Source organism: Podarcis vaucheri (assembly GCF_965113315.1).
Source record: "Podarcis vaucheri genome assembly, chromosome: 8".
NCBI lineage: Eukaryota > Metazoa > Chordata > Lepidosauria > Squamata > Lacertidae > Podarcis > Podarcis vaucheri.
In genome coordinates this window covers 93,380,778-93,406,436 of record NC_138766.1, presented here as the reverse complement: position 1 = coordinate 93,406,436, position 25,659 = coordinate 93,380,778, and the positions used below count along the sequence as shown (strand labels likewise).

The following is a 25,659-nucleotide window of genomic DNA, read 5'->3' as shown; positions in this document are numbered from 1 at the left end:
ACTAGGGCATAAACAACTGGGGCCCTACCAAGTCGACGAGCAGGTCAACCCGGTGGCTTTCAGGCTGGCGCTTCCGGAAGGTTCCAGGATGCATCCGGTGTTCCACAGATCGGTGCTCACTCCCTACAAGGCACCGCAAAGGTTTCAAGAACCGGGAACGGCGCCGAGTCCGCTCCGAGAGGAAACCGGGCAAAGGGGAGTGGCACAGGAGGTGCGCATCAACGAAGTCACGGAGATTTTGGACTCCAGATGGGGGGAAGAGGGGGTAGAATACCTTCTCGCTAAGGAGGGCACCCCGGCCAGTGCCAACAGCTGGGTGCTGGGCTACGCTTTAGACGAACCTCTGCTCAAGGAAGAGTTTCATGCCCTCTTCCCACATAGGCCAATGCCAGCGGACTTTTTCGACGACTGGCTTTTCACGCCCACGCTTTCAGCCAGCACGTTCCGGGGGTTCGACTCGGATGAGGAACCGACACGAGACGCCCGTTCCCCGGAGGGGTCACCCTCGGGATCTGCTTCAGAACCCTCGTATTGGTGGGATGATCGACCAGAGGAGCAGTGGCGCAGAAAGTGGCTGGAGGGTCCAGGACGAGCAACGTCTCCAGAAGGAAGCGAGGGAGAGACGGACATGGACGTTTTCGGGGACGACCCGGGTTTCGAGCACGGCGGCACAGAGATGGAAGCAGAGGTGACCGTCGTCGACGAGAGCAGGGAGGAAGAGCCGGAAGAATTCAGATGGAGGCCCGCCACGGGAAGCGAACTGTACCCGACATTCGTCCCCTTGACACGGCAGCACCCAGCTCCCGCACCGGAAGGAGGGGAGGGGGGAAGAGGGGGCTTCGAGGGGGGGATGGATGTCAGGGGTTCAGGAGCAGAGGCGAGGGCAAGGGAGGAAACAGAGAGCGAGGGGGAGGAGGCAGAAGAAAAGATGAGTGATGACGACGACCCGAGATCTCCGAGTCTTTCCAGTGAATCAGAAGATTCACAAAGAGGAGCACCAGTGGCCAGGGCAAGGGGGGAGACTAGGGGGACACCCCAGGAAGATAGAGCCAGAGGGGACTCAGAGGGGAGCAGTTGGAGATCGGGACCAGCGTCACCGCCAGAGAGTAGGAAAGAGGAAGAGCGCCAGGGATCAAGCGCTGGCAGCTCACAACAGGAGGGAGGGCACGAGTCAGGAGTGGCCACACCTCCATCGGGGAGCGAAGTGACGGTTAGACGGAAAGTGGAAGGTTGGGCGCGCGCGCCAAGTTCAAATGCACAGGAAGGTGGCGCAGTAGGCAGCCCGGAAAGGGAGCCAGGTCCTAAAGCCCGGCGCAAGGAGACAGGAGGGTCCGGGGGGTCAGCGTCAGAAGAATCCCGGAAGGAAGAGACCCCGGGGGGCAGAGGGACCCAGAGGAGAACTGTCAGGCGGAAAAGGTGGAGCAGGGCTAGGATATTAAGTTGGTGCACAAGGGGCGGAGACTCAGACGGAGCTTCGCCGATCTAAGCATAAGACGTAGAGTTGCACGCAGCAGCTTGAGAATGGAGACTGTAACTCAATAAAGACTTTTATTTAATGATCGCTGGCTGGCGTGATCCTCTGTGAGCTAGGATCTGGAAGCAACCCTGACACATACGCTTCAGGTTACAGACTCCCCTAACCCAGAAATAGTACCTCGGGTTAAGAACTTTGCTTCAGGATAAGAACAGAAATCGGGCTCTGGCGGCACAGTGATAGCAGGAGGCCCCATTAGCTAAAGTGGTGCTTCAGGTTAAGAACAGTTTCAGGTTAAGAACAGACCTCCGGAACGAATTAAGTTCTTAACCCGAGGCACCACTGTATTTAATTCGTTCCGGAGGTCCGTTCTTAATCTGAAACTGTTCTTAAACTGAAGCACCACTTTAGCTAAAGGGGCCTCCTGCTGCCGCTGCGCCGCTGGAGCAGCTGTTCTCATCCTGAAGCAAAGTTCTTAACCTGAAGCACTATTTATGGGTTAGCTGAGTCTGTAACCTGAAGCAAATGTAACCTGAAGCATATGTAACCTGAGGTACCACTGTATGGGAAAAGATATAAAACAAACTGTGACAAAATCAAGACAATAGAAAAAGTATAATGAGAATGATTGGAAGCTTCTCACAGAAAACTTTATTGGATAAGACAGACATGATGTTGTATAAATATGTGGTTCTTTTAATTGACTTTTTTTTCTTTTTTTGTTACCTTTAAACCTGTTTTCAACCTTTTTGAGACGACAAATCCCTTTTTCTTCTTTTTTTCTTTTTTGTGCTTAACTTTGTTATACTTACCTTTACTGTATGATTGTATTTTAAATTAATAAAGATTTATTTTTAAAAAAAGGCATTTCCATATTCTTTCCCAATTTTGTAGGTTCATTTGGCTCAAGACCGAATCAGTCATTGTGTATGCTACTGCTACAGAGATTCCAATTTTGGTGTTTTCGGAAAGACACCGTTCATTGTTCTTATTGTTAACGTTTGAATTTATTTATTTTTGAAAGCAAGCCAGCATTTGCACTGAATGGACGACAGTTTTGTGAGGTAGGTTAGGTTGGGTTGAGAAAGGAAACCTGGCCCTAATGGTCACACCCCCAGTGGTGCTGGGAGTTGGGCTTCCTCCCACCTGAGCCTTACCTGGGTGGAGGGATGGATGCTGCCTGGGATCTCTTTGAGGCCCAAAGAGCCACACTCCACGGTCATGCTGTAGCAGCGGCAGGTGGCTGGGCAAGTGCGGGCCTGGAGTGCCAGGAGACCCAACAGCAGGAGGGAAACAAGCGTGGGCTCCACCGGAGCCATCCTAGAGCAGCTGCTGGCAGGAGACAGAGAGAAAGGGAGAGATTGAATGGTTGTATTTCTATGTCGCTTTGCAGTCAAATGAATCCCAGAGCAGCTTAACAAACAGTAGCAGAACAGAACATCACAGGGACAGCATAAATCACATAACAAATGTTCAGTAAAACAATTACAATCTGTAAAATGATATTAGCAAACCAGCAACTAAAGAAATCAGCTAAGCATCACAGTTACAGTGTAAGCGATATTACATGATTAACAAATCAATAAGGTGTTCGTAATCTATAAAGCAGTATTGACAAAATAATATAAACACTATTAAATTCATAGATACTTCCTCCCCCCCCTCCATGACTCATGAGTCCCCATCAGGGAAAAAGACACAATTTAAATAAATATATAATAACTGTAATATTTCACTCTATTCGGATCATTAAAATACACATACACATCCATCATACAGGAGGGACCTATCTAATAGAAATACCTAAAACAGGAACACACACCACAGAAAATCCACAATAGGTTATAGTAGAGGCTCAACAAACCACAGAAGAGAAATAAAATCACAGAACTGCATAACTATTATTTTATCTCTCCTCTCTTTCTAAGAGTTAAATATGTTGTACATTGAGTTTTCCCCCCGCCGACATTTTATCTTCACAACAATCCTGTGAGGTGGTTTAAACAAAGTCAATAATAATAATAATAAACATAAATATAAACAGCTGCAAAGGCCTATTGGCCTTTGGCCCTCCAGATATTGCTGGACCACAACTCCCATCATCCGTGTACTTATATGGATGTTGCAGAATCTCCTTTTTAGAGCTGGCAGACGCCTTCTTTGCCAACATTTTGAACGCATGCTGAAAATGTTTCCATTCCTCCATGCCTACACAGGCAATTAAGAAGACATCCTTCCAATTCATGTCTGCTTTTTACTTTTTTATGGTTTTAAAAAAATATTTTTATTTATCTTTTTATATTGTAACAGTTCAATTTAAATGTATATAATACAACAAATTAACCAAGAATAACCAAAAAAAACCCTGAAAGTGACAGTTTGTTTTCTGTTTTCTAAGCATTTCTGTGTTTCTTTGATAAAGCTTGGAAGTACTGAGACATAATGGCATCTTTTAGTCAAAAAAGTCCTTCCTAATATATTTTTAATGGTTTTTATTGTATGGGTTTCTGTTTATATTGCCACATAGCAATATATATATATATATATATATGCAGGTTTTGGTGTCTTCGGGTGTCTTCCCGTGTAAGAGTCGGGGTGTCTGGGCGACGTTTCGACGAGGTCTCACTCGTCATCTTCAGGCTGGTGCTTTTGGCTTCTTGTTACTGGAACAGAGCAGAATTTGGTGTTTGAGTTCCTATAAATACTGTTGAGGGGTGTGGTGTATAGCCTCCAACGTTCTGGGCAGAGAGGAAGTTCCTATAGTATAGCCTCCAACGTTCTGGGCAGAGAGGAAGTACCGGAAAAAAACACACACCAACCGCTACTTACATGCACAATCACACCACCACCCTGCACAAATAAACTCCGTAGCCAAGACTCTCATCTCCAGAACGAAACGCCTGGCTGACAAAGACCACTTGACAACTGAGTTACAGAATCTCTCAAATGTGTTAATCGCCAATGGATACCAGAAAAACAAGGTTACGAAGCTAATCCAAAAAGAAACACCCCCCAAAAACCAAGACACAGAAGAAAACAATGGCATGGCCCTCCTTCCTTATATCAAGGGCACTGTGTAGGGATTGCAGGGGGGTGCAGCATCCGGAGGTGCCACTATAGTTTGGCTACTGGATGGAGTCTGTAATATGTCTGTGGAGAGGGTCTGGGTTTGGGTCTGGTGTGTCACGGGAAGACACCCGAAGACACCAAAACCTGCATTCCTGTACCCGTGAAAATCTACGAAAGCAAATATATATATATATATATATATATGCAGGTTTTGGTGTCTTCGGGTGTCTTCCCGTGTAAGAGTCGGGGTGTCTGGGCGACGTTTCGACGAGGTCTCACTCGTCATCTTCAGGCTGGTGCTTTCGGCTTCTTGTTACTGGAACAGAGCAGAATCTGGTGTTTGAGTTCCTATAAATACTGTTGAGGGGTGTGGTGTATAGCCTCCAACGTTCTGGGCAGAGAGGAAGTTCCTAGATTAGTGTGCCTTTTCTTCTTTTGTTCCTTAATTACTTGAGGGATATCTTGAGTGATTTCATGAGTGATATTCTGAATACCACTGGGTGGGTCATTGAGTGTAGATTAGTTGCTAAAGCTTTCGTGTCTTGACCTCTTGAGCTTGTGAAGAGTTTTTCTGAGAAGATGGCTGTGCTGCATTTAGTTGTGCTCTGGCTTGGCTTCGTGTATAGGGGCGAGCTGTGATTTTGTGCCTTGTGCCAGCCATATCTGTGTAGGGATTGCAGGGGGGTGCAGCATCCGGAGGTGCCACTATAGTTTGGCTACTGGATGGAGTCTGTAATATGTCTGTGGAGAGGGTCTGGGTTTGGGTCTGGTGTGGTTGATTGGTGACGGCGTTCTGTGTGCCTCTGGTTCTGGTGTCGGTTTTTGTGGGGAGGGCTAATTTCCAGATGTCTGGCAGGCGGGACGTGTCGTCACGCTTGTTCATGTTGTGAGGGTGTTTCTCTATCTCGATGGCTTCCATGATTATTCTCTTGTGGTGATGTTCCATGTTAAAGAGCAATTTGGAATCTGCAAAATTAATTTCGTGTCCTGTTTCTTTCATGTGTTGGAAAAGAGAGGAAGTTTTTTCTTCTTTTTTGACGGCATTCTTGTGTTCTGCGATACGTGCATTTATTCGTCTGTTTGTTTGTCCAATGTACGTGGCTGGGCAGACTTTGCAGGGTATTTCATAGACCCCTTGGTTTTCCAGCTGGATTTTGTCTTTTGGGTTTCTGAGGATATTGGCTATTTTTTGGTTGGTGCAGAAGGCTGTTTTGATATTGTGTTTATGGAGGATTTTGCTAATTTTGTCTGTAGTGCCCTTGATATAAGGAAGGAGGGCCATGCCATTGTTTTCTTCTGTGTCTTGGTTTTTGGGGGGTGTTTCTTTTTGGATTAGCTTCGTAACCTTGTTTTTCTGGTATCCATTGGCGATTAACACATTTGAGAGATTCTGTAACTCAGTTGTCAAGTGGTCTTTGTCAGCCAGGCGTTTGGTTCTGGAGATGAGAGTCTTGGCTACGGAGTTTATTTGTGCAGGGTGGTGGTGTGATTGTGCATGTAAGTAGCGGTTGGTGTGTGTTTTTTTCCGGTAGATAGTGTGTCCTAGGGAGCCATCAGGTTTTTTGTAGATTAGGACGTCAAGAAAGGGGAGTTGGTTGTTGTCTTCTATTTCCATAGTGAATTGTATTTTGGGGTGTAGGCTGTTGAGATGTGTGAGGAAGCTATCTAGTTTTTCTTTCCCGTGTGGCCAAATTACAAAGGTGTCGTCAACATATCTGAGCCAAAGTTTGGGTTTGTGTTCTGACTTGTCTAAAGCATTGGTTTCAAAGTGTTCCATGTACAAATTTGCGATGACCGGTGAGAGGGGTGATCCCATAGGTGCTCCTTCTATCTGTTTGTATCTTTGTCCATTGTGGATGAAGTACGTGTTGGTTAGGCAGTGGTTGGTCAGGTCCAGGATGTATTTGGGGGGATTGTATTTGTTTTGAATGGCTGTCAAGGCTTCGTTAATGGGCACTTGAGTGAAGAGAGATACAACATCGAAGCTCACAAGTAGGTCATCGGGATGTAGGTATTGCTTCTTTATTGTTTCTATGAACTGGAAGGAGTTAGTAACGTGTGAAGCGATGGATTCTGCATAGGGCTGAAGTTGCTTAGCGAGAAATTTAGCGAGATTTTGTAGAGGTGAGCCTATGGAGCTGACTATTGGTCTGAGTGGTGTTCCTTCTTTGTGTATCTTGGGGAGACCGTAGAGTTTGGGGCATCTGGATGATTTTTCTCTGGGGATGATTCTTAGCTGGATTTCTTCACTGATAGGAGAGGCTTTTATTTTGGATTTGGTGGTTTTTTCCAGATAGGTGGTGGGATCTGTTTTTATAGGTTGGTAGGTAGGGTCTTGGAGTAGATTTGATAGTTTTGCTTGGTAGTCCGATGTGTTCATCACAACAGTGGCGTTGCCTTTGTCTGCTGGGAGAATGATTATGTTGTTGTCTTTCCTCAGGTTGGTGAGTGCTTTCTGTTCTTCTTTGTGTAAATTGCTTCTGGGTGGTTTGCTGGAGCAGAGGATGTTGGTGACTTCAAGTCTGATTTTATTGGCTTCATCTGGGTCGATTTTGGTCAGGCTAGCTTCGACTCCGCATATGATGTTTTCCGTGGGGATGCGTCTCGGGGCGACTGCAAAGTTGAAACCTTTGGAGAGTACTTTGGTTTCAGTTGGGGTGAGGATCCTGTCTGATATGTTATGTACTGTTTGTTTCATGGGTTGTTGTGGAGGGTGGCTGGGCTTCTGGCGTTTCTCTAGTTTGTAGAGTTTGTTGGTGTGTCTGTCTGTCTTATGTGAGGTCTCGGTTTCAGCTCTCCAGATGGCTAGTTGTTTGCATTTGTCCCAGAGTGCAGGGTGGATTTTGTTACATAGTTTGAGGTGAAGAGTGAGCAGCTCTTTGTTGGTTTGGTTTAGTAGGTATCTTTTCTTATGTATTTCGTTTCTGATTAGGGATAGTTCAGTTCGTTTCAGGATCCTTTCGGTAGCTGGGGTTTTAGAGTGGAATTTAAGTTGGAAGCATGTGGGAGTTAAGTTGTTGTCTCGGCAGTTGCGTAGGAACAGGAGATCACATAAGATGGTGGCTCTTCGGATTTCTAGTTTCTAGTTTCTAGATTCTAGCCATCTTCTCAGAAAAACTCTTCACAAGCTCAAGAGGTCAAGACACGAAAGCTTTAGCAACTAATCTACACTCAATGACCCACCCAGTGGTATTCAGAATATCACTCATGAAATCACTCAAGATATCCCTCAAGTAATTAAGGAACAAAAGAAGAAAAGGCACACTAATCTAGGAACTTCCTCTCTGCCCAGAACGTTGGAGGCTATACACCACACCCCTCAACAGTATTTATAGGAACTCAAACACCAGATTCTGCTCTGTTCCAGTAACAAGAAGCCGAAAGCACCAGCCTGAAGATGACGAGTGAGACCTCGTCGAAACGTCGCACAGACACCCCGACTCTTACACGGGAAGACACCCGAAGACACCAAAACCTGCATTCCTGTACCCGTGAAAATCTACGAAAGCATATATATATATATATATATATATATATATATATATATATATGGCACAGTGGTATATATCTTAATCAAACAGGCAGGAGGCAGACATGCCTGGATACATTGATTGCCTTGCAGGATGAGGGAGGGCGATGTGCGGTTCCCCTAAGAAGACTCCTCCACGATCAGTCCAAGAGTCCAGCATTCATTTCTTTCCAGTGACCTACCAGATGCCTAAGAAAAGCCTGCAAGCATGAAAGGCACACTCCTGCACTCAAGCATTCTTTCCTATCCTCCCCAGCAACTGGGAGTCACAAGCAGGCTACTTCTGATCCACAAGGACAAAAAAATATTTCATTGTGACTGGCAGCCATTGATAGCCTTCCACTCCAAGAATTCTTCCAATCCCCCTTTGAAGCCGTCCAAGATGGCGGCCATGCACTTCTTGTGAACTCCACAGTTCCAGCATGCACAGTGTGATTCAGTCCTTGCTCACCTGGGAGTTGCTTTGGTATCGAGGATTCTTTGCGGTTGGCCCTACAGCTTGGCGATGACCAAAACAGATGAGAACCTCTTTGGAGAGAGACCATCTGGGGTCCTTGTCTTAGGTGTGGGCTGCTAGTGGATCCTCTGGGTTCAGCTGCTGGCTGTAACCAAGGTACCAAAACCATGGCAACAAGCATCTAAAAATATAGGTACCAGTGGATGCCGCTGGTATGGCTGGATCCTTGCCACCAGCTGGAAACTGCTTGCAGAGCTAGACTGGGGTGAAGCCAGAATGAGGACGTTGCTGCAAAAAGGAGGCCGGAGAAGTGAAACAGACTCACCTTGCACCCCCTGGCATCTCGGCTCAGCACACCACCATCGCATCTTCCCCACTGCCCCTTAGCTGGGGAGGGATAGCTCAGTGGCTCCTAAACCCATTAGAGGCTTTGAGCAACGTCACCAACAATCAGGGAAAAGGACCATAGTGCTACAGGCATCCTAATGAGAGATTAGTGTGAGGCAGCAGACACACTGTGTGGGGCAATGGTCTTAAAGTTTCCACTGGCTCTGGTTCCAGAGAAGAGCATCTAACCAGCTGGAAGAACAGATGGGGGTATGGATGCTCCCCTCTGAGATTTGGTAGGTTGTTTGTGCCAATCTCTGGACGAAGCTCCCTCTTAATTTCTCCATCAGCCTCAAAGTTCCTGTTCTTGCGTGCCTGTCCATCTCTGCTTTGCCAACCCCCAGCTATGGGCCTATTTTGATACGCAGCTTTGCACTCAAGCAATCTCCTGCTGCAAAAGTAATTATCGCTGCTTTGGTGTTATAACAATGGTTTAGTATTCATGCGCCGATGCTCTGGCAAATGCACATTATATTTTGGATGTGCATTGTATTGATATTTCGCACCGCGGTGATTATACATGCATTCATTGCATTCTTTCGAATCTGCTCTTGTTGACCTTGTTTTTCTTCAGCACATCTGGTTTTGCGATCTGTGTCTTGAAACTTCTGTGTAGGACCTCAGTGCGACTTGGCCAAATTGTAAGCCACAGGGGGGAAAGGCCACCATAGTTCAGTGATAGAGCACCTCTCTGGGGTCGCCTCCAGGGAGGGCAGAGAATGTTCTCTGTTTGAAGCCCTAGAGAACCCGTGCAAGTCAGTGCGTAAGAAATATTGAACCAACAGATGGGCACACACTGTGTACACACCATGCATTTAAAGCACATCCTGGGAACGGTACCTTGTCAAGGGTGCTGGGAACTGAAGCTCTGTAAAGGGTACACTACATTTCTCATGGGGGAGAGTAAAGTGCTTTAAATGCATGGTGTGTACATAGCCTCAGTACAAGGTAGCTTCCTATGACTCCAGGCCTTTTTGATGCCAAAGCTAATACAGCCAACTCTGCTGTGATTACATATTCATGGAATAAGCTAGTTTGGAACACAGCCCTGCTTGCAATAACAGGGACAGCCTCTACCTCCTTGCTTCTAAAGCAACCTCTCTCTCTTTCTCCAAATCCTTCCATAGACTCTCTTCTTTGCCCCAACAGCACAGGAGGAAGTGGTGGCCAAAAGAGGTTTCAAAAGAGGATGGACACATTCATGGAGGAAAGGGCTATCTGTGGCTACTAGCCATGGTAGTTATACGCTGTACTGCCACGGTTGGAGGCAGAAATGTTTCTGAATACCAGTTGCTGGAAAACAGATTCTGCTCAAAATCAATTCAGTTCCCCTGGTCAGCCTTTTCTACCACACTGTTGTTATTGCAGCAAAAATCACGGTCGAGTGAGTTGCAGTTGTGCAAGAACTGAGCCTTTTTTGGGTGTCCTGACTCACAGAAGTGTACCCTGCTGAATTGGACCAAAGACCCACCTAATCTAGCACCCCACAGTAGCCAATCAGATGGCTGCAGGGGCACCAGAAACAGAGCATGAGGGAAATACCCCTCACCCAGTGGTTATTCCTCAGCAATAGGTATAGAAAAGCCTGCTGCCTCTGGATCCTGGAAGGAGCATACAACCATGATCAATAGCTAATGTTATTATAGGCTGCATCAACAGAAGTATAGTGATCAGATCAAGGAAAGCAATGGTACTGCTCTGTTCTGCCTTGGTCAGACCCCACCTGGAGTCCTCTGTCCAGTTTTGGGTGCCACAACTTTAAAAGGATATTTACATGATAGAAGGTGTGCAAAGGGGGGAGACGTGGATGATCAAGGGTCTGGAAACAGAGCCTCATGAGGAATGGCTGGAGGAGTTGGGTTTGTTTTCTGTTACTCGAGAGGGCAGGGCCCCAAACCAATGGATTCAAGTTACAAGAAAGGAGATTTCGACTGAGTGTTAGGAATAACATTAAGAGCTAAAAATGCAAGAAGGGCCTTTACACTTGCCAGAAGCTCGGCTCTGCCCTCACTGGTCCTGGAAGGAGCCTTTTAAAAAGTCCCATATGCTCAGAGACTTTGCGCCTGTTCATTGGGGGAGATAGGAAGCCCAGAGCACTTGTTCTTTAGATGTCCCTTTTATGAAGAGGCATGCAGTGAGACCGTTGGTCCCCTACTGGTGAGGCTCGCTGACCTCCTGGAAAAGCAAAAATTCGACCTTTTCCTGTTAGGCAAAGATCAGAAGATGATCCGGATGGTCGCCAGATTCTGTAGGTGCAGACCATCTCCCAATTCAAAATAGTTCGTTAAGAAATTCCCCAAACTTAGTTCCATGGGTGACTCTGGGTCAGCTCCCTGCGGTAGTTTATTGTTGTACATTGTTTTAATTGTTTTCCTTCTGTGACTGTACCTCCAAGTGTTTTTTTATAAGGTGGTCTCTGACCATAATAAATTATCTATCTATCTATCTATCTATCTATCTATCTATCTATCTATCTATCTATCAGAGCTGTTCAGTGGTGGAACTGTCTCCCTCTGAGGGTGGAGGGTTCTCCTTCCTTGGAGGTTTATAAACAGTTTGGATGGCTATTTGTTAGGGAGTCTTTAGTTGTGATTCCTGTGTTGCAGGGGTTAGACTAGATCACCTTGGGGTTCCTTCCAACTCTACAATTCTATGACTCTATCATGAGGAGCCGCCATCAGGTCCCTTTTGCTGCTCAGGCACTTTCCCAGCTGAGGTGGGGTTGCTGTTCCCTGCTAGCCTGAAGGGTCCCTTTTCACTGCACTCTTCTGTGTCATCTCTTGCTCAGTTAATTGCCTCCCGCTCTCTTTAATGCATAATAAATAATGAGCAAGCAAGGCCTTATTAAAATTTCATCGGGAGTTTGCAGCCGCTGCAAGAGATTGGGGTAAAATGGGAGGGGGGTGCCCTCCATCTGTTCATTCACAGAGGCAGCTTGGCCTCCCAGCGGATGAATTAGAGAGAGGAGCATCCAGCTATATTAATCAGCCATTACTCCATGAGAAACCTTCATCAGGATCTCGCTGGGATGCTGGAGGGAAAGGGTGGAGGACAAGGCAGCAAACATCCTCCTAATGCCACTCTATAAATCCAAAGCACATCCACAGTGTCAAAATACTGGCTGCGGGCAGAGTCCTCTCTGCTGCCTAATCGCTAACAATAGGGCGCCCTGCAGTGCCTGGAAGCCAAAGCCCCTGATCGCTTTCCAGTACAGCGTCTCGGCCACAAAAAACATAAGGAGAACACCTCTGAGTAAATGCAGAGTGTCGACTGAGTGAATCCAAACAAGCCTTATGAGGAACAGTTAAACGAGTCGGGTATGTTTAGACTGGAGAAGAGAAAATTGAGAGGACTGAAACCAATGGATTCAAACTACAAGAAAGGCGATTCTGCCTAAACATTAGGAAGAAATTTCTGACTGTAAGAGCTGTTCAATACAGTGGTACTTCAGGTTAAGAACTTAATTCGTTCTGGAGGTCTGTTCTTAACCTGAAACTGTTCTTAACCTGACGCACCACTTTAGCTAATGGGGCCTTCTGCTGCCGCCGCTGCACGATTTCTGTTCTCATCCTGAAGCAAAGTTCTTAACCCGAGGTGATATTTCTGGGTTAGCGGAGTCTGTAACCTGAAGTGTATGTAACCTGAAGCGTCTGTAACCCAAGGTACCACTGTACTGGAACAGACCACACTATTTAAAGCACATTCCCTGCCACATGAGAACTGCAGCTTTCCCTCAAAGAACTAAAGTTCCCAGTGCCTTAAACTACAGTTCCCAGGATTCTGGTTGAGCGTGCTTTAAGTGTACAGTGGTACCTTGGGTTAAGTACTTAATTTGTTCTGGAGGTCCGTTCTTAACCTGAAATTGTTCTTAACCTGAAGCACCACTTTAGCTAATGGGGCCTCCCGCTGCAGCCGCACTGCGGCCACGCAATTTCTGTTCTAATCCTGAAGCAAAGTTCTTAACCCAAGGTATTATTTCTGGGTTAGTGGAGTCTGTAACCTGAAGCGTATGTAACCCGAGGTACCACTGTATGGTGCAGGCTCAGTCTAAGAATGAAGTACTGTCCTATACAGTAATGGACTGAAAAGAGATCCTTCATTGAGAGAAGTTGCTCACTAGGAACTCTCCAATGTGCTGAAGCAACCAAGCCGCCTTCCTCTGTGGGCTTAGAGCAGGACAGCAGCTCTTGTCAGGCTGCTGCATAAGCACTCCAGGCCTTTGCTCAGTTGCAAAGCTTTGCTGCAATGCCAGGATCCCTTGAAACATGCTTTGAAACAACACCCCTAGGGCAGCACTTTGCAAAGCCAGCCTGGAAACTTTTTTTTTTTTTTTGGCACTCAGTACCAGACCACTCTGAGGGCGAGGGCATCCACAAAAAGCAAACCCAACAGGGAGACCTACTTTGCATTTACATAGTGATAAGCTCATCGCAGGGAGGACAATTTTCTTGTGAATGCAACCAGCGTGTGCCTTGAGGGGGGGTAGCAGGGAGAGAGAGCATGTGAGCTGGGAGGCTCCATGCAACGGGAGAAATGGAAAAATGCAAGTCTCGCAAATGGAAACACGTGTTCAGAATTACAGTACAGGGAAATGCAGATATTTGAGCACACTTCTAGGTGGTGCTGCCTCATCCCACAGAAGTGGCTTGCTGAGGCTCTAGCACATGGGTAGACAAACTAAGGCCAGGGGGCCGGATCTGGCCCAAATGCCTTCTAAATCTGGCCTGCAGATGGCCTGGGAATCAGCATGTTTTTACATGAGCAGAATGTGAGCTTTTATTCAAAATGCAGCTCTGGGCTATTTGTTGGGCATAGGAATTTGTTCATTCCCCCCCCCAAAAAAAATATAGTCTGCCCCCCCCCCACAAGATCTGAGGTGACAGTGGACCGTCCCCCTGCTGAAAAGGTTTGCTGACCCCTGCTCTAGCATATTTAGAAAGTTAATGTAAGATTTTAGTTTATTGCTATTTTAACATTCCCAAAGTCTTTAATGGTTATTGTCGATTCTTATTGATAATTTCCTTGTTTTATCTTTTCTGGCAAGCCATTCTGAAGGGATCTCTTTTATAATCAAGCAGTGTTCAGAGTTTACAAAATAAGTAAATAAAATAATCAGTAAGTAGGACAGACTCTGACAACCTGGTTTTGGGCTAAAACTCTCACCAGCATGTTGCATAGCCTTAGAAGGGGCTACAGGGAACCAGGCAGAGGGCCTTCTCGGTGGTGGCGCCCTCCCTGTGGAATGCCCCCCCACCAGATGTCAAAGAGAACAACAACTACCAGACTTTTAGAAGACATCTGAAGGCAGCCCTGTTTAGGGAGGCTTTTAATGTTTGATGTAGTACAGTATTTTAATTTTTTTTTTTGGAAGCCACCCAGAGTGGCTGGGGAAGCCCAGCCAGATGGGCGGGGTATAAAAAATAAATTATTATTATTATTATTATTATTATTATTATTATTATTATTACTACAGCCATGGGGCCTGTCGTGAAGATAACTGGGGAATTGGAGGGGGGCGGAGCTGGATGGGCTACTGGTCTGACTCATGCCTTGTGTCCGGTTGTGTGTCGCCCAGCTCTACATCTCTATGATTCTGTACCTCATCTGTTCCACCTGCACCTAAAGGATGCTCATGAGGGTCCCCCCCCCCTTAATGTGAGAGAAACATTCTCGCTAAACTGAAAAACAAGAAGTCTAACACCCACTCGAGTGCCAACAGGAAGCTGCTCTGCTCCTCACAGGAAGTCCCCCTCTATTTTGTCATCCAACGTTCCTTCCTCCAGGACACGGGTTCAAAACACCTACTTGGTTACGAAGCTCTTATGGTGGCTGAGGGCAAGTCAGTCTCTCTCTCTGCTTCTTCAACTTTTAAGTGGTAGTAACAGCAATCTACCTCGGGATATTGCTGTGAGAGGCAGACGTGCCACAAAGACTGGACGACACGTGGGAAGTCTGGAGCGCTTATAAATAGGACGTAGCTATAATGTGTTTTTAAATTATTGTAATCCGCTCTGATCCTCAAAAGATAGGGTGGGGATTAAATAATATTATCAGCCTCTTAATAATGAAGGATTATAAAGGATCCTCCTTTGGGATTATAATGGATCACGCATGATGGTTCACCATAAAGCTGAAACAAGAGGGGGAGACCCCCAAACCTGACCTTGAGGCCTGGCATGGCAGAACTGTGGGGCAGAGAGAGGCTGGCATAGATCAGGAAAGAGGGGCTTGTTGGGATTGAGCCATTGTGAAGTTTATATAATAATAAATGGCATGCAGAAAGAGGCTAGAGAAAGGTTTCTCTCTCTCGCAACACCAGAACTGAATGTTGGCAGTTTCGGGACAGATAAAAGAAAGTCTTTCTTCACATAGTGGATAGTTAAGCTACGGAACTCCCTCCCACAGCAGACAGTGATGGCCACCAACCTAGAAGGCTTTAAAAGAAGATTAGACACATTCGTGGAGGAGGAGAGGGTTCTTGATGCTGCTAGTACATTTCCGAGCACAATTCAAAGTGTTGGTGCTGACCTTTAAAGCCCTAAACAGCCTCGGTCCAGTATACCTGAAGGAGCGTCTCCACCCCCATCGTTCTGCCCAGATACTGAGATCCAGTTCCAAGGACCTTCTGGCGGTTCCCTCACTGCAAGAAGCAAAGCTACAGGGAACCAGGCAGAGAGCCTTCTTGGTGGTGGCATCCGCCCTGTGGAACGCCCTCCCACCAGATGTCAAAGAGAACAACAACTACCAGACTTTTAGAAGACATCTGAAGGCAGCCCTGTTCAGGGAAGTTTTTAATGTGTGACCTTTTAATGTATTTTTAATCTTTGTTGGAAGCCTCCCAGATGGGTCGGGAAACTCAGCCAGATGGGCGGGGTACAAATAATAATAATAATAATAATAATAATAATAATTATTATTATTATTATTATTATTATTATTATTATAGCACCCAGGATGGCTATTCTCCACCTCCATGGTCAGAAGCAGCAATGCTTCTGAATACTAGTTCCTGGAAGGAGGAGAGAGGGCTGCTCTTGTGTTCAGTCTGCTTATTGGTTTTTCCCACTGGGGCATCTGAGAACAGAATACTGGGATGGATGTGACATTGGCCTGATCCAGAAGGGCTCTTCTTGTGTGAGGGGATCATCTCCTTTTTTCAAGTACTGACAACATTTAACATGGTATTCTGGGCTGGTGGACTTTTACCATAGCAAGCCAAGAGCCTTGGGACAGCTGCTCCACTTACGCAGACGGAGAGACTGCCACAGAAGCATGGTGGGGCACAATGATGACTTCTTCCTGAATTCGGTGCCCTCTGCATTTAGAGAGCTGCAAATAATTCTAAAGCAGCTTAATGGTATGGGGAGGATTTGAGAGCCAGCCTGCTAAGGAGACGGATTAGCCACCAGCAAGAAGAAGCAGCCCTGCCAGGACACCTGGCTCCCTAGGAAGGGCAGTGGAACAGGCTCAACTGTCTATCACAGGCAGGGAGGACACACAAGCTTCAAAAAGCCTAGAGTGTCAACGTGGAAGCCAGGAAGATATGCTTGTGAGCTCCTGGGTTATGGCCCCCTCTCTCTCTGGAGGAAGAGGGAAGATGTGAACACTTTTTTTGCCCAAGTTTTCAAGTTAATTGGTAATATATATACTGAAACACCTACAGTATATTTATGCTGATATATTTTCATTTTTAAGCATATATTGTAACTGGGAACAGAGGTACCAGACTTCTACAGAGCCAGACCATTTGTCTTATCTAATTCCATACTGTCTACACTGAGAAGCAGAGGCTCATATTTACCCACTCTCATGGTTTTTTTTAACTGGGAGGAACATTAATATATTAGTGGTCTGTCTTATACTCATCCATTAAGTAGACTTGTTCCTTTTACTATGTTAGCCACCTTGAGGAACAAAAACGCAACAAATAAGTTCAATAATAAACTAATAAATAATAATAATAGACTACAAATGCAGAACAGACCAGCGGCTGATGCAGCAAGGCATCGGCGACAAGAAAGTTCTCCTACACAACCCCCATGAAATAAACGGGAGCCACACAAGAGCATCCCACTAGGGCTTGCAAGAGAGAACTATGGATTGTAGGTCCAATGATATCAATAGCTGAAGAGGTATAACAGGAAGGGTTCCTCCTTCCCTATGTGAAAAGGCATGCTACTGTTAAATAGCAAGTAAGTACACAGGTTAAAAAGGAATGTACGTGAGCTGAGGGTGTTTGCTTGATGGGATCCTGCATGTTCACCTCTGAAAAGATGCAATATAAGAATATAACTATGCACACTTCATTTTTTTTTTCATTTCACTTTTAAGTTGTATACCGCTATATTAGAAAGGCTATATTACTATACACTATGCTATACACAAGGCGGCTTATAAGCTGGGGGGGACGACAAATATACAAGATCACACATCTTATAGCAATCAGATGCAATACAAATAAACCATAGTAAAATATTTAATTATGGCTATGTATGTATGTAAAGCAGGGACGTGGGTGGCGCTGTGGATTAAACCACAGAGCCTAGAACTTGCCAATCAGAAGGTCGGTGGTTCAAATCCGCACAACGGGAGCAGTTCGAAAGCACGTCAAAGTGCAAGTAGATAAATAGGTACCGCTCCGGCGGGAAGATAAACGGTGTTTCCGTGCGCTGCTCTGGTTCGCCAGAAGTGGCTTAGTCATGCTGGCCACATGACCCAGAAGCTGTACACTGGCTCCCTCGGCCAATAAAGCGAGATGAGTGCCGCAACCCCAGAGTCGGCCACGACTGGACCTAATAGTCTGGGGTCCCTTTACCTTTATGTATGTAAAGCAGCATCACTAACATGCTTAGAGATGCCCTCCCCTCCTCTTCAAGCCACTGGGCATCTCTTATTCCAATATGACAGTTCATATAAATGCATTTAACGTCGTAACTTGCCCACTACTCAAGCACTGCTGAACTATGCTCCACCCCAATCTCATGCTGTCAGGTTTGTTCGAAACCAGCTTGGTGGAAGAGAAGATGCAATCTCTTCTGGTGTATCTGGGGGCAGGAGAAGGGAGGGGAGAATATGTGGGGCAAGATGTGCAGCAAGGGGACCACAACATTGTTGGCGTATTTATTGCTGGCACTTCTGCCAAGCAGGTCTGCTGTTGCCATGGCGCAGGCAACTGGCTGCAATGCCCACTAAGTTGGGAGACATCAGGGGAAGGGGGTGGCAGCACTGATGCCATGCTAAGCAGGACCCCTAGGGCACAATTCCCTCACTCTGCTGTCACGGTGGCAGGCTCCTGTCAGACCAATTTAGGGCGTTTCACAGCAGAGGCTTGAGGATGCATTTTATCCTCTGGAAGGCTGCATTTGCAAATGATGTTGGTATTAGGTAAGAAAAATAAAGAGAAAGGTATCCACATCAAACTAATGTTGGTTTTTTACATCCACAGTACAGTCTGCCCTCCAACGACATGACCCCCTGTTTACCAGGGGCAGCCTCTGAATTTTCTGGTCATTGTTTTAAAAAATCCCTTCGTTGCTTTTGCGGGAGACAAATGCTGTCAGTGCGCACTAAAGTTCTTCGCATTTCAGGCTTCCCACCTGGATCTCTAGAACTTAAGTATTTGGGGGGAGGGGATAGAGATTCATTTTTATTCCATGTGCATACAGTTGCAGCTACCCTACATATGCAACAAGATTATTTGCAAGATTAAGCACTCATTTTTAAAAAACAAAGAAAAGCTACGGTCAGTATAATATGTACATCAGCCAGAGAAAAGCTTCCCAACAATATTTGGGGTGGCGCGCGCACACACACTCAAGCAACAACCTTTGTTGTTCTAAGGGTTCCAAGCGCCCCAAAGCTGTCCTGGTTTTATCTGGAAAATACTTGATATTAATTATTGAATACAGCGGTACCTCTGGTTGCGAATGGGATCCGTTCCGGAGGCCCGTTCGCAACATGAAAAGAGCGCAACCTGAAGCGCCGCATCTGCACAGGTGCGTGGCACGATTTGGCGCTTCTGCACATGTGTGAGCGGCGAAACCTAGAAGTAACCTTTTCCGGTACTTCCGGGTCACCACGGGACGTAACCTGAAAGAATGTAACATGAATCAAACGTAACATGAGGTATAACTGTATATATATTATCATTTTTCTTCTGAACAGTGTCCCCAGAAAGAATTGTGATTGGAGCAAGCCATTCCAGGCTTATGGTCGCTTTCCATTGTGCACTCATGGTGATCTGCACTCAGGATGGTATTGGGGCTGTTAGACACGATTCTGCTTTCAACACTGCTTGCACCTGCTAAAGTTTTGGGGTGGAGGTACTGCTTCATTTTCAATCGATGCAAGTCCCTTCCTGCAGAAAACCTGTAACTTTTTACCCCACAAATGCTCTGGAAGGGATTTCCCCCACACACACACACACTTCTGTTGCACTGTAGAAACAAGACTCCTCCCTTCCAGGAGGCAATAATGTGGTAACGTGGGAGCATCACAAGACAGATATGTGGATGGTTCAGTACAAACCCACCACCACTAAAGCGCTATTATTATGTCAATGGCATGTTGCAGAACTCGTCCTCCAAAAGGCAACTATTCTATTGCTGTCTCCTTGGAGCAGAGTATACATGTGTGATGATACTGTTAGGCACATCACGTATATTGATAGCACCATATAAATGATCAAATTGACACTGTAGAGTATTATTTTTATCATTATTATTTATTGAATTTATATACTGCCCTATACCTGGAGGTCTTAGGGCAGTTCACAGAACAAAATAAAAATATAAAACCACAAAATATATAATCAAAATAAAAAACCCCCAAAACCCCACATTTTAAAAGGGCATAGGATGTCGATCAAATCAACCAAAGGCCTGGTTAAAAAGGAATGTTTTTGCCTGGTGCTTAAAGGTGTATAGTGAAGGCGCCAGGCAAACTTCCCTGGGGAGAGCATTCCACAGACGGGGAGCCACTGCAGAGAAGGCCCCGTTCTCGTGTTGCCACCCTCCAGACCTCTCGAAGAGGCACACAAAGAAGGGCCTCAGAAGATGATCCCAAGGCCCGAGTAGGTAATTATGGAAAGAGGCGGTCCTTGAGGTATTGTGGTCCTGAGCCATTTAAGGCTTTATAGGTCAAAACTAGCACTTTTAACTTGGCTCGGAAACTAATTGGTAGCCAGTGCAGTCGGTCCAGGATAAATGTAATATGCTCAAACCATCTTTCTCCAGTGAGCTACCTGGCTGCTGAATTCTGCACCAGCTGAAGTTTCCGAACCATCTTCAGAGGCAGCCCTACGTATAACACATTGCAGTAATCTAACCTTGAGGTCACCAGAGCATAGACAACAGTAGTTAGGCTATCCCTGTCCGGATAGGGGCATAGCTGGGCTACCAGCTGAAGCTGATGGAAGGCACTCCGGGCCACTGAGGCCACCTGACAGCAAAGGACCCTGGAGTAACCCCAAGCTATGAACCTGCTCCTTCAGGGGCAACATAACCCCATCAAGAGCAAGCGACCTCTCACCCATCTGGTCTAGGGAACCACCCACTAACATTGCCTTAGTCTTATCTGGATTGAGTTTCAGTTTGTTGGCTCTCACCCAGTCCATTACCAAGGCAAGACACTGGTCCAGCACTTCCACTGCCTCACCTGCAGATGTAAAGGAGAAATAGAGCTGAGTGTCATCAGCATACTGCTGACAACGTATTCTGAACCTCCGGATAACCCCACCCAGCGGTTTCATGTAGATGTTAAACAATGTGGGGGATAGGATTGAGCCCTGCCGGACCCCACATTGAAGGTTCCACGGGGCTAAAAAGCATTCCCCAAGCAACACCCTCTGGGAACAACCGTCCAAGTAGGACTGGAACCTCTGCAAAGCGGTGCCACCCACCCCTACTTTGGGCAGAAGGATGCCATGGTTGATGGTATTGAAAGCCGCTGAAATGTCGAGAAGAATTAACAAGGACATGTTTCTCTTGTCTCTCTCTCGACAAAGGTCATGATACAGGGCAACCAAAGCAGTTTAAGTGCCAAACGTTTGGCAAAGCATCCAACTTTTGTCAGAAGAAAAACAGCATCACCTGTTTTCATATTAAAACATACACTCTCGCTATAACCAAATGCCACTAAAAAAAGTTTGCATTCAGTGAATCCCTAAATACCACCATTTCTCACAATGTATAAATATGAGCATGAGTTGTGCTCCCAAGGATTCCTTGCAATGTGGCAGAGAACTTGGCAGAGTGAGGGTGGGGAATGAGAGACTCTCTCTCAGGTCACCCACAGTAGCAGCCTAGCACACAGATATCAAACATGACAAGCTACATAAGAAACCCAAAAAAGTTGTGCCGTCACAGAGAAGCTGCACCTGTTGGATTTCAGTCTGCCGCACAGGCTGCCAGAAAGAAGTTGCTGTTCCCAGTGCTGGAGAGCTATTCTGCAACAAAAGCCTCAATCCTTTTTTCTTTTCTTTTTGGCAGGGTGTGTACATGTGTCTGTGGTCCCAGCCTTTGCTGTATACACAGGGAAGCACGGCACTCCCTGTTTGTTACTATAGCTCCATCATTTGCTGTTGAGTAGCTATGGCAACCTGTGTGAACCAGGGGAAGGGAGCAGACAACCACTCACAAGACTGTGCAAACATTGCCTAATCAATAAAGCTGGCAAACAGGGGCTTGCAAATTGGGTTGCACAAGCCCTTCATTTAATTCTCTCTTTTTCTAAGAGGATTTCATGAAAGGAGTACAGTACAAACACTTCTTATGAAAGGAGTTAACCCTACTCCCAAAGCATTATTTCGCGTGAACCTTATCAGAGAACATATCACAGTTCAGAGGCTTATCAGAGAACACATCACAGCTCAGAGAAGGCGCTTCCTTCACTTGAGCACAGGCCCTGGGTCAATCACTGCTATCTTCAGGTCTGGGAATGTCCCTTTCCTGACACCCTAGAGAGTCTGCCAGTCAGTGCAGACATCACTAAGCCAAATGGACCAAGGGTCTTAACTTGGTGCAAGACAGATTCTTGTGATCCTGGAGCCCACCCCAATTTCACTCCCCTTCCCAGGATGCCTCTGTCCACCAGAGAAAGCAACTTTTCCTTTTTCAACAATGGGAGACATCCTTCCCATGAACTGGGGGAACGTGGCTCCCAGGTGGAGTCTATAAAGGTGCATTTGGCATCCCCTTCGATATTTTGGACTACAATGCTCACCAGCCCCAGCCAGCAGTGGTCAGGGATGATGGGCATTGCAGTCCAAAACATATGGAGGGTACAAAGTTGCTGAAGGTTGCTGTAAAATGTTTCTGAAGGGATTTCCCTCCCCTGGAACAACCTTGGCTTTGCATACATGATGCTTGATCTCTGGATTGCCCTAATTCCATCTCTCCTCCTCCCTTTCCCCCCATCATGTTTATTAAATGTGGTCATTAATGAATACACATACCCAAGGGCCTGTGTGCGTGCAATATCTCTTGAAGGAGTGGAAAAACCCACCAGACAATGCCCCTGTAAAACCAAAAGACAACTCTCACAAACAAGCCCACAAAGGTTACTAATCCATAATAATTTGGGCTGCATGCCTGCACTGAGAGCAGCAGTCACCCTCAAGATTATGAAAACTTTCCTCCTTGTTTACCTGGAAGAGTTATTTCTTCCATACAGATGGCAAAACGATCAGCTATTTACAAACCAGCAATAGATAATAGGGGGAAACAAGCAAAAACAAACTAAAACAAAACCCTCCCCATTCAGTTTAAAATACTATGCTGAATTCAAAGTTAACTCAAGACACTAAGCGGAAACCCAAGCAAGAATGCCTGACTGGGCTCAGAAGGCTGCTCTTAAGACGACAAGATGTCTCTGCATGTGGCACAAGGATGGGGGCCTACTCACCAGCCCATAAAGGCGATGGGGGGACCTTGAAGAAGCTGGCTTCCAAAGTAAGTGTGCAGGTCCCAAACCACATCAGACTTCATAGATTAAAGACATCAGGCTCAACGGTACCAGTGATGGATGGCAATCGGCCCCATGGAGAATGATTGCGAAACCCTTTTGCCAAGGGTCACTGGGTGTGGGGGGAAATGGGTAGCAAGGGGAGCCCCTGAGAGGTGCACCCCCCGATCCATAGAGCTGGGGTAAGAGAATCTGATATGCTTGTTGCATGCTTAGAGGTCTGGGTTCAAATCCCAGTTCAGACCTGGCCAGGGGAGAAAGGCAATCACATCTTTTTGCATCTCTTTGGACACAGAAGGTCGCAGCCCCGGCATCTCCACTCATACAAGGGTCAGGGATTGGGAATAGATCTCTCTTCCTACCTGAGATCCTGGAGAGCCACTTCTAGGCTGGGGGAGCAGAAGAGCCCTGAATGGCCTTGCCCAGTCTCCCCACAGTGGGGAAACGCCTCCAGCAAGCCCTGCTGCCAACAGGGGCAGGAAGGCAATAGACCTTCCCCCTTAACCTTGCTGGATCGGCCCCATCAGCTGGGAGTCCAAGGAAGAATGGGGAGAGGCGGGATGGAGAGAGGATGCTCTGAGCCTTCCATCCATGCCCTCCTGCCTCCCGCTCCTCCAGAGCCCAAGCGCTGCCCCCTTTCGGGGGGGGGGCGTCCCAAGGAAATAAAAAACCACACACAAACCACCACCCTAATGGAGCAACTGGGAGAGGGGAGGCCCTTCGGGGGCCACCCAATAACTCTGCCGGGGAGCAGCGCGGCCGAGAGGCGGCTCCTGGTCGCGCGGCGGGACCTTGTGGCGGGGAGTCCCAGAGGCCCCATATCTCCTCCTGCCTTGACAGACGTCCCTCGGCGCGCGACCCCCGCCCGTCCGCGAGTTACCTCAGGGTGCTTGGGGGCCGCTGCCGCCTCTCCCTGCCAGGAAGGCGGGTGGGTAGGTAGGTAGGTAGGTAGGCCGTCCGGCTCCCCTCAGCTCCCCCGCCCCGAACCCCTCCGGCGAAGGTCACCGGGTCTCACCTGCAGCAGCGCCGCCGGGCCCCTCTCCATGGCATCCGCCGGCCTCGCAGCAGCGCCGGGAGGAGCGGCCAAGGGCTGAGGGGGCGGCCAGAGGACGAGGGGCCGCCTCGCCACAGACAACGCCGCCGCCACACGCGACGCCGCTCGCCTCGACGCGCTTCTGCCGCCCGCGCGCGCCCCGCTCGGCCTTTTAAGCCCCGCGGAGGCCCCGCCCCGCGCCCGCCGCAGCCAACCGCGCCGCGACGATGTGACGTCAGCCGGGCCGCCGCTCCGGTTGGGCGGCCGCCGGAGACCCGGCCTGGGAGGAGGGAGGGAGGAGGAGGAGGCGGGGCGCGGGGAAGCCCCGCCCACCCATGAGGGGGAGGAGAGGGAGGGGCGCAGGGCAGGTGGGCAGGTGAGCCGCACCTTTGGGTGGGGGGCCGTGGAGGGAAGGGGCATCATCGCCCCAGGGAAGACCAGGAGGGGCAACATAGCTGTCAACTTTTCCCTTTTCTTGCGAGGAATCCTATTCGGAATAAGGGAAAAGTTTAAAAAAGGGAAAAGTTGACAGCTATGGGGGGGGGGAATGATTCACAGGTGGTATTTTGCTCCCAGTAGGCTTGCTAACCGGGACGTGGGAGGCGCTGTGGGTTAAACCACAGAGCCTAGGGCTTGCCGATCAGAAGGTTGGCGGTTCGAATCCGTGCAATGGGGTGAGCTCCATGACCCGGAAGCTGTACGCCAGCTCCCTCGGCCAATAAAGCAAGATGAGCGCCGCAACCCCAGTTGGTCACGACTGGACCTAATGTTCAGGGGTACCTTTACCTTTACTTTTAGGCTTGTTAAGGTCCGTATAGTTCAAGCTATGGTTTTCCCAGTAGTGATGTATGGAAGTGACAGCTGGACCATCAAGAAGACTGATCACCAAAGAATTGATGCTTTTGAATTCTGGTGCTGGAGGAGACTCTTGAGAGTCCCATGGACTGCAAGAAGATCCAACCTCTCCATTCTGAAGGAAATCAGCCCTGAGTGCTCACTGGAAGGACAGATCGTGAAGCTGAGGCTCCAAGACTTTGGCCACCTCATGAGAAGAGAGGCCTCCCTGGAAAAGACCCTGATGTTGGGAAAGATGGAGGGCACAGGGAGAAGGGGACGACAGAGGACGAGATGGTGGGACAGTGTTCTCGAAGCTACCAGCATGAGTTTGACCAAACTGCGGGAGGCAGTGGAATACAGGAGTGCCTAGCATGCTCTGGTCCAGGGGGTCACAAAGAGGCGGACACAACTAAGCGACTAAACAACAATAAGGCTTGCTAAGATTTACAAGACAGAATCGGGTAAGTGCTGGAAGTGATCAGCCTGCTGTCTTGGTTGGAAAGAAGTTCTACAATATACCGTATTTTTCGTGTATAAGGCTAGGTTTTTCCCCTAAAAAATAATGTCAAAAATTAGGTGGCGTCTTATACACAGTTACATCTCCCCCCCATTTTCTTAAATCTGAGTCCCCCAAAATAAGGGGCGTCTTATACGTGGGGGCATCTTATACACAGAAAAATACGGTAGATTTTAACTTCTGGGAAAAACTCTAGAAAAGTGACTTGAAGTTCACAACATGTATATTCCCTGAAGGAGAACTACTTGAAAATGATTTACAGATGGTATTTATCTCCAAATAGGCTTGCCAAGATGTATAAGACTAAAGCACATAAGTGCTGGAGATGCAGAGAGGTAGAGGGAACATTCTTTCATATGTGGTGGACCTGTAAAAGGGTAAAAGAGTATTGGGA

The 25,659-nt window shown here is 47.3% G+C and overlaps 1 protein-coding gene across 2 annotated transcripts in view; it reads right to left on the bottom strand.

Annotated features, from left to right (window-relative positions):
- LRRC24 (leucine rich repeat containing 24) overlaps positions 1-24,034 on the bottom strand; it is a 36,690-nt gene extending 12,656 nt beyond the window's left edge. Inside the window, exons 1-2 of one of the 2 annotated variants that reach the window (XM_082235701.1) lie at positions 23,894-24,034; positions 2,632-2,806 (exon numbers count right to left, since the gene is read on the bottom strand). In XM_082235701.1, the coding sequence (XP_082091827.1) occupies positions 2,632-2,806; positions 23,894-23,928 (210 nt within the window). In that variant the 5' untranslated portion in view covers positions 23,929-24,034. The remainder of the gene's footprint in view (positions 1-2,631; positions 2,807-23,893) is intronic. The other variant, XM_082235702.1, reaches the window with a different exon arrangement.
- Between the last annotated feature and the right edge of the window lie 1,625 nt (positions 24,035-25,659).